The sequence below is a fragment of the Diabrotica undecimpunctata genome, chromosome 1 (genome assembly GCF_040954645.1).
Source record: "Diabrotica undecimpunctata isolate CICGRU chromosome 1, icDiaUnde3, whole genome shotgun sequence".
Taxonomy (NCBI): Eukaryota; Metazoa; Arthropoda; class Insecta; order Coleoptera; family Chrysomelidae; genus Diabrotica; species Diabrotica undecimpunctata.
The window spans coordinates 137,481,584-137,499,942 of NC_092803.1; the positions used below are offsets into that span (position 1 = coordinate 137,481,584).

General features: G+C 34.0%; 1 protein-coding gene across 1 annotated transcript in view; it reads left to right on the forward strand.

Annotated features, from left to right (window-relative positions):
- Positions 1 to 1,888: 1,888 nt before the first annotated feature.
- Positions 1,889 to 18,359, forward strand: part of LOC140432267 (nose resistant to fluoxetine protein 6-like) — an 81,328-nt gene continuing 64,857 nt past the window's right edge. The window contains exon 1 of the mRNA XM_072520084.1: positions 1,889 to 2,188. Within this exon, the coding sequence (XP_072376185.1) occupies positions 1,966 to 2,188 (223 nt within the window). The 5' untranslated portion in view covers positions 1,889 to 1,965. The remainder of the gene's footprint in view (positions 2,189 to 18,359) is intronic.

An 18,359-nucleotide genomic window follows, 5' to 3' on the forward strand; every position in this document is an offset into this window, starting at 1 on the left:
TGTAATTCTCAAGTAAATTTATTATTAATTTACTGGGCCGAACTTATTCAGCGAGTTTTTCCTGACATAGCTCACCAGTTAAAAAATCATAAATGAGACGAGTAATATTGGCGGCAAAAAATACAGGTGTCGATGATCTGAATGTGACGATTCTAATTTTTCTTCCAGGAGTTGTTATTGTTGTCGTTCAAATCAGTTGACATAGTTATAAATCACGATGACGTAGTCGACTATCCTACAGAGTATTTGAATTCGTTGGAATTGTCTGGATCTAACAATTCACAATTAAAAGTTGGATCAGTTGTCATTATGCTGCGTAACATTAATCAACCACGACTGTGCAATGAAAGGAGACTGACTGTGAAAAGGCTTATAAATAATGTCATTGAGGCAACGATCATCAAGAAAAAATACAAATGAGAGGATATCTTGATCTCGCGTATACCGATGAATCCAACGAACGTACCATTTGATTTTAAACGTTTACAATGTCTCGTGTGTTTGGCTCTTGCAATGAAAATAAAGAAATCACAAAGCCAAGTGCTGGAAGTTTGCGGAATTAACTTGGAGTTGTCATGTTTTGCGCATGGAGAATTATTCGCGCACCGGAAAATCATTATCGTTGTAGGTATATTTACGCAACGCAAAAAAAATAAAAATATAAATATTCTTTATCAGAAAGCATTAAATTGATTCAACTTTTTTCATACATTGAGTATTTTTTTTGGTTTTTTCTGTTAATTTTTTACACATTATTCATCATTTTATCCCTTATCTTTTTTAAAATTACTTCCACCTTTTTTATTTGATATTTGGATTCTCCTCTTTGTACTGATTTCAAAAATGTATAACATATAATGCTTAAAGTAATTAGTTTATGAGAAAAATAATATAAAAGCAAGAAAACTGCATTGAAAAAAAAATATTTTTCTAACAATTTTATTACAAACATTTAGAATGAATATTTCACTACCAAAAATTTTTACAATGATTGTTCAAAATGACTTCCATTCACTTCCATACAATAGTACAATTTATTTTTGAATTCTTCTCTGACATTGCTTAATACGTTTGCATTTAATTGTCAACATTTATCCTCTATTATTTGTCGTAAATCATCCAAGATTCTAGTTGAGTAGCATACATTTTTGTTTTTTCAAAAATTACAGTTAAAATAGATAATTTTTAAATATATAGATAGATAAATAAATTATTTATTTGTAATTGGTTGCTATTTTAACTTATTTATAAATTCAATTGTTTTTGTTTAAAAAAAAAAAATGTTTTCAAAATTATACTAAAAAAAATTTCAGAGAAGCATTTATTAGATTAGGACATTTTTATATTAATTAGTTTTAAGATGTATTAGCAGCAATTTTTATTTACTAAACTAATTTTATTTGGTGAGTTAACAAAAATTGTTTTTTCTTTCTGGTTCAACTTTGTAAGATATTTTGTCTTTTTTAGCAGCTCTTGATAATAATTGTAAACACAATTGAAAGCTCGAGATAAAAAATAGTTTACCAATAGCCCTTTTATTGACCAACCCATCCATAACAGTTATATATATATATATATATATATATATATATATATATATATATATATATATATATACATGATTACATGATTATATTTAAATAGTAATTCCATAATTGTTATTAGGAAAATACTGAATGTACAGAAGTGCAAAGTCTCTTATTAAACCCGCTATGTTCAAGCCTATCTATCATATTTATCATGAATATTTTTACTCTTCAGAAAGCATATTTTTACATTTTAAAAAAATTTGTATGGTAATGACACTCACGAATATGTACACATGTATATAACTCTTATCACTTTTAGGCATACATATGATCACCTTCCTGATAATATAATATGTAGTTAGAGGCAAGAACGAAGCTTTTTGCGCCACTTACAGCTCGCCCATGCACTGACACTCTTCAAGACACAACTACTACGATGGCGCGGTATATTTTTTTACTTTTATTCCTTGTTCCAAATGGAGTTTTGTGTGACAAGGGATTTAATTTTGATATCCCACCAGATTTTCACCAGAAAATGATGCATTTTAAACAACAAGCTATCGAAGTTCTTGATACCGCTGGAGGAGGAACTCAATGTGCTAAAGACTTAAAGGAAGTAATCAATGATATTTATGCAATGAAAAAATGGGCGATAGAAAGTAAGTTTTTCTTTATATCCAATTATAGCACTGTTTAAAATGAGGTTCTAACTTTTATTAATGTATATAAAGTCTAAGACCTAGTGCTGGTTATATATTATCCTTTAATTTGTTTCAGTTTTCCGTGTTTCGGAAGCGTAATGCAAGTTTTCAATATTCTATGCACGTAGTTGATAAGTTTATCTATCTCAGTTTTTTCGTAGTTTATTTATCTATTGTGTTCTTTTTTCTTGAAAAAACATCTCTTGATGTATGAAAGAATCTTATTTTTATATATTTATATATTACTTTTAAGAATCCTGTCGGGTATTTCAATACTCCATTGTATCGTTCTATTGTTACTGGCAATTTGAATTTCTATCTTTTAGTTTCGTTTTTTATATCTGTAAATAGCTATATTTCCAACTTAAATTTCTCCTAGTAATTCTTTTAAACTTACTCTGGGCGCCAGGATGGGGGTCGAGTATGCACTTTTATGTCTTCTTGGTACGTTGATGTTTTTTATGTTTTTTGGTGCCTAGATTCGATTTTTCGAGTATACCAGGCTGAAAACCCGTCAGATAATTTGTTATTAACAATTTAATTGTTTAAATGATTGTATCTCATAAACTATTAGAGATATTTAATTATGTCAAATTGAAAATTGTTCCTTTTGAAAAAATGAACAAAATGGCATATGATTCGATTGTTAAAACCTGACTTATAACAAGTTTCCTAAAAAACTATTCGATGGGGCTTTTCCAAATATGACTCATCTTTCATGCGTGCGATTATTGTTCTCCATTGTTTTTTGTATCAAAAAATATTCTTTTTTTAACCTGTTTTATTTTAAATTATTTTGTTTACAGCTACTTTTACATTTATATAAAAATAAACGAATTTGGTTAATTAGATATAACTTTATTTAAAAAAAAACTTTTGTATTCAGTCAAATTAACATAGCTATGCACTTTCTCGAATTATAAGAAAAATAATAACAATGTGCAGTTTTTTTATATCCAATGGTGAAATCTAGGTATCATAGCTCCTACCTAAAATAAAAAAAATCGATTTAGATTTCGTATCCCAAAAATTAATGACAAGCATGATTCTACCTTAATTTTTAACACAGCTTATGCATAACGTCTGTATGCGGGAATGATTTTTGCAAATAAAATCTCGACATTTATCGCACGATGAGCTTTCTTTCTTTTGGTTTTTGGAATATGGACATATTTTACACCTTCCCCTCTTTTTTCGTCGTTGTGGCTATGGATTTGCGGCAGGTATTGGTTCCTGAAGTCCGGAAACTTTAAAAATGGCACTACGAATTTCTCTCGATAAACAAGTTTGCTGAGCTCTACGAGTTAAATGGGCCTTAATAAGTTCTTGACCTAAAGTGGTTAGAAACAATCTTCTTTCCATTATTTGATTTTGCTGAACTACATTAAAAATTACATTAGCATTTAATCCTGCAATGTCCAAAATGCGAAACCATATTACTTGAGGCCATCTACGAGTTCTTCTGCCAGTTTTATAGCATGCACATTTCTTATCCAATGAATCCACCCCACCTTTTGTCTCGTTGTAAAAATTTATAATCTCTGGCTTTCCACTAACCATTGTATTGGAATGATGCATAGTTGACACTAACAACACTGCACGATTTTTCTTAGGAACAAAAGATACAAGGCTCTCGCTTCCTGTAAAACCAAATAAGGCAGAATTAGGTGGCCTGTTTTTTGGGGTTGAAATTCAGCAGGAACCTCTCTTTTATTTCTTTTTAGAGTTCCAACATATGAAATTTTATGGCTTCTCAGTTCTTTTATGAGCTCAATGGACGAAAACCAATGATCTGCTGTTATGTTTCTATTTGTATCAGAAATTGGTGGAATAAGTGTCAAAACATCTAGAGTGGGGATGGATAACTTTTTTGGATTTGCTCTGTGTGTATCTTTTCCAGTATATATAAAACCATTTAGCAAATAATGTGTCTACTAAACACTGCATTTTCAGACCGTATTTGTCTGGCTTATTTTTGAGATACATCCTGAATTAGCACCTTCCTCTAAATGCAATAAGCATTTCATCTATTGTGAGATATTCACCACAGCTATAATTGGACTGGCAATTAATTATAAACATATTAAAAATATTGGATATAGCTGCCAGTTTATCTCCGTGCGCAATAAGTTCTTGTCTAGTAGCTGGGTCAAATACCATTCGTAGCAAATAAAGACCTTAAATCTTCATTATTGGATTTAAATACCCCAGCTAAATATAATAAGCCTAAGAAGGCCTTTAATTCAATTATGTCAAGATAATTGGTATATTGACACGATAAATTGTGTAAATTATATTTAGAAGCCATATTAGTTATTCGTTCATTGGTTTTCTCAAGAATTTCTTGCAATATATCGTGGCTAATAATACATTCCCAAGCATCAACTGGTTTCTCTGGCATACTAGCTCGAGCTTTTCCAATAAAACCAGGTAATTGACTAATTAAATTATGCTTACGTGTACGAGAGAAGGTGGGAGAAGTTTTAGACCACTTGTACCTATTTTTGCCATAAAACACATCCCTTGAGTCAGCTATATCACTTTATTCACCCGAATATTCACTACCAGTTTCGGAATTATTAATTTGCCAATTTTTTTGGTCATCATCGTCCCATTCCTCTTCACTGTCTGTTTCGTGATCACTGTGTTCACTAGCCTGGTTTAAAAACTCACTGTCACTATCTAGTCCATTATCCATAATTTTTTGTCCCTCCTCTTCAAGTTCTTTCTGTGCCAGAGGACGTTTATTGCGACTACACCCCGCCATTTCAAATTACTCGTTAATTGCACTAGAAACACTTATACCATAAGCGGGTCAAAATTGACCCTATGCGTGCCTAACTCTGCAGTGGTAACAGATAAACTAACGGAATTTTCGTAGATCGATAAATCACCTACCGGTCGAAGATTAGCAGAAAGCGCGCAATGCTCAATCTATGTTTCGGTAGCGAAACTTGGCATTAAAAACGCGGGGGGTCAATTTTGACCCCGCCATGGTACTTAAGGGTTATACGAGTTTTATACAAAATAGAGCCATAGACGTTGGCAGTTTAGTTAATGGACGTTATACACTCACCGGCACGAAAAACGGAGCACTTGCATTTTTAAAATAAATACTTAAAATTTTAATTCTCTTTAACTTTTATTATTTAAATAACGTAAACACAAACGAAACACAATGTTTGAAGTAATTTCTAATAAAACTTAAGTGCTTATCAAAAAAAAATGCATAAAAAATCAGAAATAAGAAAGACACTATTCTTATCACTTTTAGTTTAAGTGTAAAGGTAGCCGTTGGTATTTTATTGTTATTTTGTTCTTGTTGATGTGAGTAAACTGTCAAGTCGAATCAGGTGTCAAACAAAATTTAAAGTTGAATTGCGTTGATCAAGAATTATGGTGGTAAATCCCGAAACAGCGGCTACTATTGTTGCGTTACTTCAAGAGAGAAGTGAGCAATATGTTGCTCAAGCTCAAAAGTATCAAATATCCAATAGTCTTCTTCTTCCTCTTGGAACCTCTATGGAAGGTTGTCACTCCATCTTTTGCGCGGTCGTCTGATACTTCTTCTGCCGATTGGTGACTAATCTCTTACTATTTTAACGACACGGGCATCCTCTATTCTGCTTAACTGGTTATTCCATTCTTTTTTTCTATTTTGTATCCATTCATTTATACATTATACGTTACATTTTCTTCTAATGTCTTCACTTCTCTTTCGATCTCTCAGCGTATTTCCTGTAATTCTTCTTAGTGTTCTCATATCTGCCGTTTCCAGTAGCCTTTGCATTGTGGCTGTGTCAGATCTTGTTTCTGAGGCATATATCATTATTGGTCTTAAACTGGCCTTATAAATTCTTGATTTCATCTCAGTGTTAATGTGTCTGTTTCGCCATATAGTGTTATTAAGGCATCCTGCCAGTCTATTTGCTTTTTGTACTTGATATCTCATTTCTTTGTCCAGGTCTCCATAGCTGGACAGTGTAATTCCCAGGTATTTTATTTCCAGGACTTGTTCAATACTGATGCCATCAATTTCTATTTTATGTTTGGTTGGTTCTTTGCTGACTACTATTGTTTTAGTTGTCTGAGATGAGATTGACATATTAAATTATTTTTCTCTTGTTAGTACTGTGATGAATATCCAATAGTACAGTGTGTATATTTTAACACATTTTTCGCAACCGGAGCATACACTAGACGATCTGTAACCGGTCCCCAACGAAGAACTGCCCGTGATGATCGCTTCATCCTCTTACAATGTCTACGAGATCGTAGTACGTCCGGAATACTAGCGTAAGTGAACGAGCAATTAGACAAAGGCTTGGAGAAGCTAATTTAAGCAGTTGCAGATCTGCAACACGCCTACAACTTCTCAGGCGCCATCTAGTTGTGCGGCTTCAGCTGGCCAGAAACCATGCTCATTTTACTGTAAATAACTGGAGGCACGTTTTATTTACCAATGAGTCCAGGTTTACCTTGCGGTCTTCAGATGACCGGGAGAGAGTATGGCGAAGACTACATAAGCGTTTTGCAAATGTACCTTCAGTCCTTATGTAGGCTATCAAGTGGGCTCAATTATACTTACTTACTTACTTACTTTGTTATGAGAACTTATTTCTTCACAGGACATTTCTCATTTGATTTTAGGCATGCCAAGGAGAATTCAGGTAATAATTTGTGCACGTGGAACAAACATTCATTATTAAAATCAGTTTGTCCGGACACATAACTTAAGTTTTCATTAATTGAGCGTCATTTTGTTACAACATTTACTTACGTTTAATTTTTAAAATGTTATCTACTGAAATAGTTCTTTGTTCAAAAATTAAATTTTAATTTTATATATTTATTAATAATAAATCTCTTAAAACAGTTTGTTTCGTTTGTGTTTACATTATTTAAATAATTAAAGTTTAAAGAGAATTAAAATTTTAAGTTTTTCTTTTAAAAATGTAAGTGCTCTGTTTTTTGTGCCGGTGAGTGTAGAACAATTCAAAACGAACATTTTAAACTTTAGTAAATGTATATATGTTAATTTTTTACCGAGATATTGAAAATTGATTTACGCGCGCAGTTTATGCGCGCCCGCATTCGCTGTAAGCTGACCGTCCGCCTCAGAGCGCGTTATTGAAAATTCCGTATCTTGGTCAAAAATTAACATAAAAACATTTACCAAATCCTAAACTATACGTTGTAAGTTGTTCTACAACTTCCGTTAACTAGATTCTTAAAGTAAATAGATTAGTTTTGTTTAAATCTCTTATAAACAAATTAGTTCGCAACTTTTTAGTGAAATTTTTAATGTTTAATAGTTATAACTTTTGTATAAATAAAGATAAAGTAATTTTGCAAACTTTATTTTAAAGCTGAAACAATTATTTTTAAAATGAGTGGCTTATGAAAGTTACTATTGTTAATAACAAATTATCTGACGGGTTTTCAGCCTGGTACGAATTGAAGCACCAAAAAACATAAGAAATCGTCAAGGTACCGAGGAGACATACAAGTACATACTCATCCCCTCCCCGCCTTCTGGCGAATAGACTAACTTCTTTTTGTTAATTAGAATCATCAAATATTTAAAAATTATATTTCTTCAGGACTGTACTCATTTTTACTTTATTCATTTTTTATTTTGTTTTTATTTTACTTAATTTTTATCAACGTATTTAAAATGAAATGTTTGGTTTTTCTTTCGATTAATTTTAATTTTCTTACACTTATTACTTTATATTTTATTAATTATTTTTTAAATTACAAATACTGTACGATAATACCAACTTTTGTACATGGAACTAATAACAACGCTTATAACAATACAGCCCTACAATACACACAACAGATTAACAGGAATTTCTGACATTAGTTAACAGAACGACAATATTTTAAGTATCTGTTGAAACAAAGCCTCTACTTAAAGAAGCACGACAGCAGGTGCTAAAACTTATCGTATAGCCATCAGATGTAGGATATACAAAAAAGATAATTCAGGTGTGGACCGCTTTATGAGGTCAAAAAACTTCTTTACCTACAATCTACAATATTCAATCTTCAATCTGGGACACAATAGTAAAAATTTATTAATACATTCGCGACCAACCTATTTTTAGGTCTGTCCAGTCAAACTGATTTTGGTTAAATATGAAAGAAACATGCCAAATCCACCATTTTTGGGGAGGAGTATTATAATTGAACAAGGATTATAAAAAAAATGTTTTGCATAATGTCACACATATGTGACACTGGTCTATAGTAATAAAAATTTGAACATAACCCAAGTGTCACAAATATCTGACATAAACATTTTTAGCTACTACTCAAAAAAAAACATTTATTTATTAAATATTAACAAAACTAAAAATTACTTCCAATAAAAAATAAAACATATTGTATAAGTTTAATTGTCTTTTCTGTGCCATTCAGCAAAACAGGGTGTAACACATAACCCAATGGGCTGTCCATCACTCCCCTTACATTCCTGGCATGTGTACCAGGTGACAGCCCTTTTCTTGGTTGCACTGCACTGTCGACATCTTTTCCGCTTATTTTCTTTTTTCAAGTTGTGTGCTGCAACAACTTTTTTTCTGCTTGGCCACTCTGTTTGTCCCAGTAAATGTTTGCTCACTTCCTCTCTAAACTGAAGGTACGACATTCTTGTTTTCTTTGACGTGTTCCTATTTTTATTCAACAACCAGTTGCCATTCCACATGCAAATATCTAGTAAGTGAAAGAAAACTTTCATGTACCATCTCAGAGTTTTTCTTGGTGTGCCATAATATGAAGTCATCTGGTCAACTCTGTCAATTCCCGACATAAAGGAATTGTAGTCACGAATCATTACTGGCTTCAACTTTTTCTGGCCTCTACAATTTTCAACTTCAACCATTTCGGAACCATGCTTGGATGAAATCATTATTACATTTCTCTTATCTTTCCATTTTAATACTATGATTGGACCTCTTCTTTACCATACGACTTCTCCTTTCTTTAATTTTTTTGTAATAACACTCTTTGGGTTACTTTTACTATTTTTTCTTAATGTTCCACAAACGTAGGTCTTCTTTTCATGTAAAAACTTTACAAGCTCATAACTGTTGTAATAATTGTCCATGTAGATAGTGTGCCCCTTCTCTAAATATTCAGTAACAAGTCTGTGAACTACTTCAAACGCATGCCCATTTTCATTTACTAGTGTCCCCTTGCCGCTGTAGATTAGGAAATTTAGTAAAAATCCATCAGAGCTAGTAATCTCATAAATTTTTATTCCATATTTACTAGTTTTTTTTGCATATACTGTCGGAATATTAACCGCCCTCTCCACAGTAAGAGGGCTTCGTCAAGACTTAAGTTCTCTCCTGGATAGTAAACTTTAGAGATATTATTTATAATATGACTTGTAACGTTTTTAATTTTGTAAGTCGATCTTGAACTTCTACGTCTTCCGGCTTGTAAAAACAAATATTTTGAAGAATAGCTTCAAACTTTGATCTGGGAATAGTTTTTCCAAATATTGAAAAGTGATATAGTAAATTTGTGCTCCAGTATAAACGTAAGGAGGGGAGTTTAATGTTTCCCATAAATATGCAGAGACCCAAAAATTTTTTTAAGTCGTCAATATTTATATCCATCCAGCGCCTTAAAAAGGAATATTTTTTTAAAGTAGGGTTTTCTTTGCGTGAAGCAGCTCTGTGATTTTTCCCCTCTACGATTTTTATCAAAAGCTCTTCATCAAATAGTAATGAAAAATATTGTATAGGTGTTGCATCAACAGGAATTTCTACTTTTATATTTTCTTGTTCAGTAAACTGATGTATTTCAATATTTTCCTCTACATCAAGCCAGTCCAGTCCGCCTCATCATTTTTTTGTACCACATTTTCATTTGCATCATTCGCTTCGCCCTCATCATTACTCAACTCACCGCCGTCATTGCTCGACTCTCCCCCATCATTGCTAGTATCCTCAGTCTGTCTTCCAGAATGAGAAGGACAATATTCACTTCCACTAGAATAAAACATTTCATCATTATGGTCCTCCTCGAATCCATATTCAATATTTTCGGCATTTCTGTACTCACTAACTTCCTACTAGCCATCTCGGCCTCTAATTGAAGGTCTCGTGTACTTAGATGTCGTTTTGACATTGTTAATACGTCTAAAATAAATAATAAGTTATTACACGGTATATAAATAAGTTACATTTTTATATTACCTTTCTAAATTATACACAATTACGATACTTTTTGTATTCGACGTTTACATTCTATAAATTTACGTTCCATAAATTTACGTTCCATAAATTTACAGGTTATTTCTTCTTTTTTTAAACGTCCAAATCACAACCCAGCCATAGCGTGTGAAAGAAGGATTGTTTAGGTGGACTGTGGCCAACTTTAGACCCACTGTGATAAACCGTGGTAAAATTATTTTGCATTTTGTGACGTAAGTTCGGTGTCACACATATGTGTCAGCAGTCCTTACGAAAACTTCACCGTCACACATGTGTGACGGTTGGTCGCGAATGTGTTAAAGATTTCTAATACAACAAAGAACAATCAGAAATACATTTTTTTTTTCATGGAAGCTGTCTGTTGTAAACTGGTCGTGCTGTAGCCAGTTGGCTTTTTATACATCTTCAATTTCTTCATGATAGCTACTCCAAAATTCTGGAACCCTGTACTAGCTTGTACCAGTCTAGCTTGTGGAAGGCTTAGCGGTAAGATACGGGTATTCGAAGGCAGATCGCACGAGTCTCGGTACCAACAACGACAGTTTTATTTCGAAAAAATGATACGAGCCGTTCACCGTATTTCGGAGTGCACGTAAAGCCGTTGGTCTCCCTGGGCTAGTGTGCATCGACACTAGCTAATTGAAACAAGGTTTAAGATGCAATTGGCGTCGAAACCTGTCCGAAACTCATGTGAAGGAAAAAATTCACTCATTCCAGATACCTACGGTATCAAAAGGATTGAGCTCTGGTGGGACTCTTTCCGTGATATCTCCCAACAATTTTCGTACGCATCTGGACGTCGATAGTAGTAGTGTTCACTTGGTGCTCTGCAATACCAGTAGTAGATAAAATAATAAGTACTGTTTGGGTACTTTTCATTTTCCACTGTATCCTTATTTGTATTTATAGATCTCTATACTTGGCGATCTTTTCGTTGTATTAAACCCGCAGATTATTGTTATTTGGTATCGCCACATCTATTAGTGTTGTTTGCCTAGTAAGTTTATTAACTAATATGTGATCCGGTCTATTATGTGCCACTTGTTGGTCTGTGAGCACAGAGCGGTCCCAGTATAGCTTTTATTTGTCGTTTTCAAGCATTCCGTCAGGGACATATTGATAATAAGGGAGATGGTCGGTTTGGAGAAGTCCCAGTTTGTTGGCCAATTCCTGGTGAATTTTTCCTACTGAGGCATGGCGTTCTTACAAACGCCTGGCAGCCCCCAGTAAGATGTTGGATAGTTTCTTGAGTTTAACATCCATATCGGCATTTGTCGTTTTGAACTTAAGGGTCTTTGACGATATATTTCAGGTAATTTTTAGTTATAATAACCTGATCCTGATTGGCAAGCAAGAAACCCTCTGTCTCGGGAAACATCTTTCCTGATGTCAACAAATAGTTCGACGCTGTATTGTTGACATATTCTTGATTCTGGTGCCTTGCAATCATATGAAAGATATTATTGAGTTCCATAGTCTTCATAGTCTCCATAAAACAGTTCCATTGTATGCAGGGCACTTCAGGCTTATTAGAGCATATCCCTCCAATATATATTTTGGCATATTGTTCTGAAGCTATTTTCTTGTGGCATGTTAGAGTAATTACTATTTAAATGGGAATAAGCCACAATTAAAAGTTAAAGTACGTTTATTGACGTTTCAACAATCCACTTCGGAAATCGTTCTCAAAATAAAAACATTAGTAAATTTACTAATTTACTATTGCCTTCGGATCTAGGCTTTGTTCCGCTCGCGGACGATGCTTATTGGCACTCCCACGACTGACTCTGGATCAAAATATTTTGTAGCTGGTGCTCTTCATGGCTGTTTGGCCGTCTTTCTGCCTGAAATACAGAGATATTTTCTCCTAGTGAAATAGAAATGTTTAAATTTCCACCACTATGACATATTTCTGCACTTGAACCTTTTACAGTTTTAGACTCATCTGTATAACATGTATAATCCCGCAGTCTGGGTCGAGTGTTTCCTATGTCCCATTCCTCTCGTGGTCAGGGTACTTTATTCCTATATTTGGGTGTCACATATTCAGAAATCATCACCCATTCGGGAATTTTGACTTCTATTGGAAGTGATTGTAAGTAACTGTACAATTAAGCACACAATTCATAGCCAATATAAATAACTGAAATGACTGAAAAGTAAAAAATATTCATATATAGTTTATAAACAAAATAAACCTGCATCAATTAAAACAATAAAAAACTTGTAAGGGAAAATTTTCGAACAATGATTAGATTAGAGCAATAAACATAATCTAAGATTTTTTGGCATTAAATGTAAGCTTAAAATATGTTAATGTTTCCATATCATCAATTATTTCATACTCTCACATTACATAAAGTTACATTTAAAAAATACATATAGGGGAGAGTGAGGTAAAATGGTCCTGTAACATTTTTTTACAATTAAAAATAACAAAAAACAAAATAATTAAGTAAAATTTCATTAAACAATAAAAGGGGTAAAGCAGAACATATTTCTGTGAAAAAAGTATATTTAAGTATGCATATAAAAGAAAAATAACATTATTTTTGAAAAGCTCTAAAGGGACCATTTTAGAACATGGTTAGGGTAAAATGACCCATTCCATGAGGTAAAATGATCTCTACAGTTCTTTTGTATAGAAAAAGTAATAAAACATTTCTATTTAGAAAAATCGCAAATTACAATTTCTGATTTCAAGTTGCACCCGCACACAATTGTACGAAATATTTTGCCTACCACATGGGGTATTATTGTAAGGGGTAAAAAATTGGGGACAGAAACTACTGGGGGTGAAGATAGGGCAAGCAAAATAATCGATACTTGTGCGAACGGCACTCAGGGTTTGTTTGGAGAGCTGGGGTCGTGGATAAGTAAATGGCAAGGGAATTGGATTGGGGTAACCACAAAAATGAAACAAAGAGGTACTTACATGAATCTCTTGAAACAAACAAAACAAAAGGAAACAGAAAATACCTCTAGCAATTTAAAACGGACACCGCTTCGAGGTGCCAAATTATAACTACTACAACAGCTAGTTGTAACTATCGAAATAATTATTAAAAATGAAAAACATATCTTTATACATGAAACTCAAAAAAGGGGGTTAGTTAAAAAAATAAACAAAATGGTTTATTACAATTTATTGTGTCTCACCACAAACAGTTACAAAAATAAATGACACAAATTACTATATCAGATAGTTAGAGAGTACCAAAATAACAAAGAAAAAACTTACATGTGTCCTAGCCCTTTACAAACCCTAGGAGTTGGAGATACTACAAAAACTTACAAAGAAATTGTTACTGCAATGAAGGTTAACCTTTTTTAAAAACAAAACAAATGAATTTATATCAAATATGATTAGATAGTACAATACTAATTATTACAAATTCTTTGGAGAGGTGCGGAACGGCGAGGCTTTGCTAAACTGGAGCGAAGAGGTTGACACTTTAGTCTTTGACGCTAAAGATCAGGGAACTTTTCGATCTGCAGCCTGGAAACGAGAATACAACCCAAACCTATGCTTTGTCTCCACAAATAAAAACAATCAACCCCTGGCAACTTCACGTACAGTACTCCCAGATTTTCCACATAGCCAACATAGACCAGTTGTAATAGAAGTTGGCATCAAAATACCAATAATAACATCTTTTCCTCGACCTAGGTGGAACTTTAAAAAAGCAGACTGGACAACTTTTACTGAGAGATTGGACAAATGTTTGGGATGGATAACCCCAACACGTGAAAACTACATGAGATTTGTTGGCGCGGTTACCTCTACAGCGAAGAAAACTATATCCAGGGATATCGTAAAGAGTATGTCTCAACTACTGCACAGTTTGGATGCAGCCAGATGACAAAAATGGATGGAAACTGTGGAAAAACCAGACTTTAATAAATCAAGCAGAAAAGCATGGTCCTTACTTAGAAAACTTGGTAGTAGCAGACACACAACTAGAGATAATGTACCAATAGTTCCCAACAGAGTGGCCTCCCACATTGTAGCTACCTCAAGAGCACCTAGAGATCGTGACCACACCACCAAAGTAAAGCAAGAACTAAAAATACTGAAGTCTGAATGCCCGCTTACATCTCAATACTCTGAAGCGTTTACTCTAGAAGAAATTAACTCAGCAATATCAGAAGTTAAGTCTGGAAAGGCACCCGGCTTCGATAAAATTCATCCAGAATTTTTACTCCACTGTGGCAAATATGCTAGTAAATGGCTGGTTGATTTCTATACAGATATGATAAAATCAGGGGAAATCCCCCACTCACTAAAAAGAGCCTCCATTATAGCCATATTAAAACCGGGAAAGGCAAATGATCAGCCTCAAAACTACCGACCGATTGCACTGCTGAGCTGTGTCTATAAACTGTTGCAACGATTAATCTACAAAAGAATTAGTAATAACATATTTGAATTGGTACCTATTGAGCAAGCAGGGTTCATACCTAACCGCAGCTGCACAGATCAGATCCTATCCCTAACAACACATATTGAAGCAGGTTTTCAAAGAAAGCAAAAAACATCCGTTGCTTTCATTGACCTATCAGCTGCATACGACACCGTCTGGAGACAAGGACTAATCTGCAAACTAATCCGTGCCATCCCGTGTCAAAAGATAACTTGACTCATTGATAGCATGCTCACCGACAGACCTTTCCAAGTCACAATGGGCAACTCAAAAAGTGTCCAAATGAAGCTCAGCAATGGACTGCCAAAGGGATCTCTTTTGGTACCCTTACTGTTTAATTTATACATCGCGGACCTACCTAGGACAAATTCGCAGAAATTTGGCTACGCTGACGACTGGGCCATTGCAGTAAGACATAATAACATGGCAGTTACAGAAACAATACTAACGGATGACCTTGCCATTATGGGAGAATACTTTCGCAAATGGAGGCTACGGCCTAATGCGACGAAAACCGAAGTGTGCTGTGTGGTACCACATAGCTTGTAAAAGCTATGTGGTACCACATGGGGGTCCTCAGCTTCCGTACTCAGATCATCTGCTATCGGACTTGTATACTCGACAGCTGAATATGCTTCCCCAGTATGGCTCAATAGCAAACACACGAAGATTATTGACACCGAATTAAACCAGACAATGCGAATGATTTCAGGTACAATTAGACCAACACCCAACTATTGGCTTCCCATCCTGAGTCACATTCCACTCAGAGAATATCGAAAAATCCAGTCTAACCATCAACTACCCATCCACCATGATAGGTTGATATCGAAATGAACAGACTGCGCTCCAGATATCCTGTCATGTTAAGGGCCACCTCCTTACATCAGGAACATTTCGACCTCACCAACGCTTGGAGAAGACAATGGGAGCGCGACTCACCACAGGAAGCACAGCAAATGGCCTGTATCGAACAGAAACCGCCAGGCTTTGAACTGACCCGGAGTACATGGACAACGCTAAACAGAATAAGAACAAGAAGCGGTAGATGTGCTGACAGCTTACATAAATGGGGAAAAGCCCTTACTCCGGAGTGTGACTGTGGTGCGTAACGACAGACCGTCCGTCACATTGTTGAAGAATTCCCCCCGAAGGCGGTTCCATGGAGTTTTTGACGAGTTCCTGAATGCGACCGAAAATGTTTTAGACTATATTAATGCATTAGATGTTCGTTTGTAATACTCCATTTAATGTTTTATATTGCTTTTTAAATATGTGTTCTTATTGTATGCCATACGATAAATAAAATAAATAAATACAAATTCTTTTTGTTATGAAAGCAAATTATTATTATTAAAAAAATGTCTGTCTTTACTTTAAATTTTAACACAAAAAAGTTACCTGGATTGCACTGGGGTTTTACACAAAAATTTTGGGGGTAGAAACTAAACTTCGCTGGAACTCAAACTCTGTTCCACTCGAACAAATTCAACTCCACCGTGATAGGGCAAGACAAAATTGAGATTGGAAATTGGGCATGGAACACAAACTTTGGAGCTCTGCTTCTCAAAAAGACTGGAAAATTGTGGGTATATTTCAAATCCTCACTTTAATTGTAACTGTTAAATAAAGTAAACAATTAACTGCCACTAAACTTATTTTACATGAAATAGGGCAAAAACAGAAAACTTTAAAAATTCGACGAATAAATTTCTATCTACATCTAAGCCGACTGTCTCTTACAGCGACCTAAGTGAGAATGACGAAATTATCTTTAAAATTCATTCACATAATTTGGAATAACAAAACACTTAACGAAAATATTTATTTAAAACGCAGAATATGAAACGCAACAGAATGCCGAGGACGTGCACATCTGTACAACATAAACAAACTCTAAAAATGTGTTTATATTACTCGGCGACGCTAAGATGAATTGGAAGATATTTCGGGTATTTTAACTTGTACGATAGGAACAGAGATACAAGGAAAACAATCTTCGTTATTTCAATACATATATGACGGGATTTAAATTTAATACTTATACGAAGGGATTTCAATACATATGCAAAGAATATTTTCAAATGCTACACAATAAATGTCATCATTAAGTGCACTTAATCCAAACCTTCTTCTCTTGCGATGTACTGAATAGTTCTGAGCAAAATATACAGGCGGCGTTGCCTTCATCATCATCAAATCTCTTATTTTCTTTCTTTTTTTTAAACACTTTTTGGCCCACAGCTTTTCTAGCTGCCTGTGAAATTGACTTTGGTGTTTTTTGTTTTTCTTTTCTCGAAAGAAAAATTGTTGTGTAGGTGAAAATAGTTGATCCTTACAAAGGCCGTGAACTCCTTGTCAAAGAGGGTGCCTGAGGTAGTGGGAATGTAGCATATGAAGTTATTACACAAGTATCCTTCAGCTATAATGGAATTTTATTCCTTTTAACTCCACATTTTTATTCTTAAGTGCTATCTTCAGAAACTGGGATTGAATTACCAACTGCACAGCTTCTAATGTTAATTTTATCGTTTGAAACAACAACTGCCGGATTAGAAGCTGCAATGGATAAAGTTTTATATTCTGATAATCCCCCCAAACTGTTTCCAAAAAGGTTATCTCATCTGAAGATACAGTTATTCCCGTCCCCTTACTTCTCGTTCCTGTTAATTGTCTTATGAAGATATATTACGAATTTTTCTTTTCCTTATAGGTAAAGAACTTGAAAGTGAAGAAGTCGATTAGTTATACACAATGGTTTAAATTTTTAATTTGGGAATATGTTCGCATTAAAAGGACATATGCATGTCGTCTCGAATCCACTAAGTCCGTCTTTAAGTGTGGCAGCTATTCGATACGGTTTTACAAACAAGCTAGCTATATTATACAGAGTTACGACTTTTCCAAGGTTTGTTTTAAGCCATAAAAAAACTTCCCCATTAAAATACCCAATTAGAGGTGGAAATACTGCTACATAAAATGGCTGCATCTCGTGCGTGCAATATGGCGAAAACGACAGTTTACTGTTTTAAAAAGGAAAATAGTAAAATATTAGGATAAATGCTAATGCTTTTTAAATCAAAGTTTAATAAAATTATTAAAAAATGAAGATAAACTAATAAATAAAAAAGATAAATGAAGATAATAAATGGAGATAAAAAAAATACACTACCTTAAACTAAACTAACAATATTTTTCTGAAACATACTAAGAATTCCACAAATTGATCTTTATATTTGATACGTTTCGTCCACATAAATTTTTGGAGGTATGACGGAAACAAATCTGTGGAAGTTTCGGTATTTATGAATGCTGTTTTATATAAATTCAAAAGTTTCTTCAATATGGCAACACTGAGACGCGCAAACAGATGCCAAATAAATCTTAGGTTATGTTCATTTGTTCATTATCCTAAACTTTTTCCTTATTATTCTAAATTTTCAATGTTTGGCTGTATAACATAGTTAAAAAAAA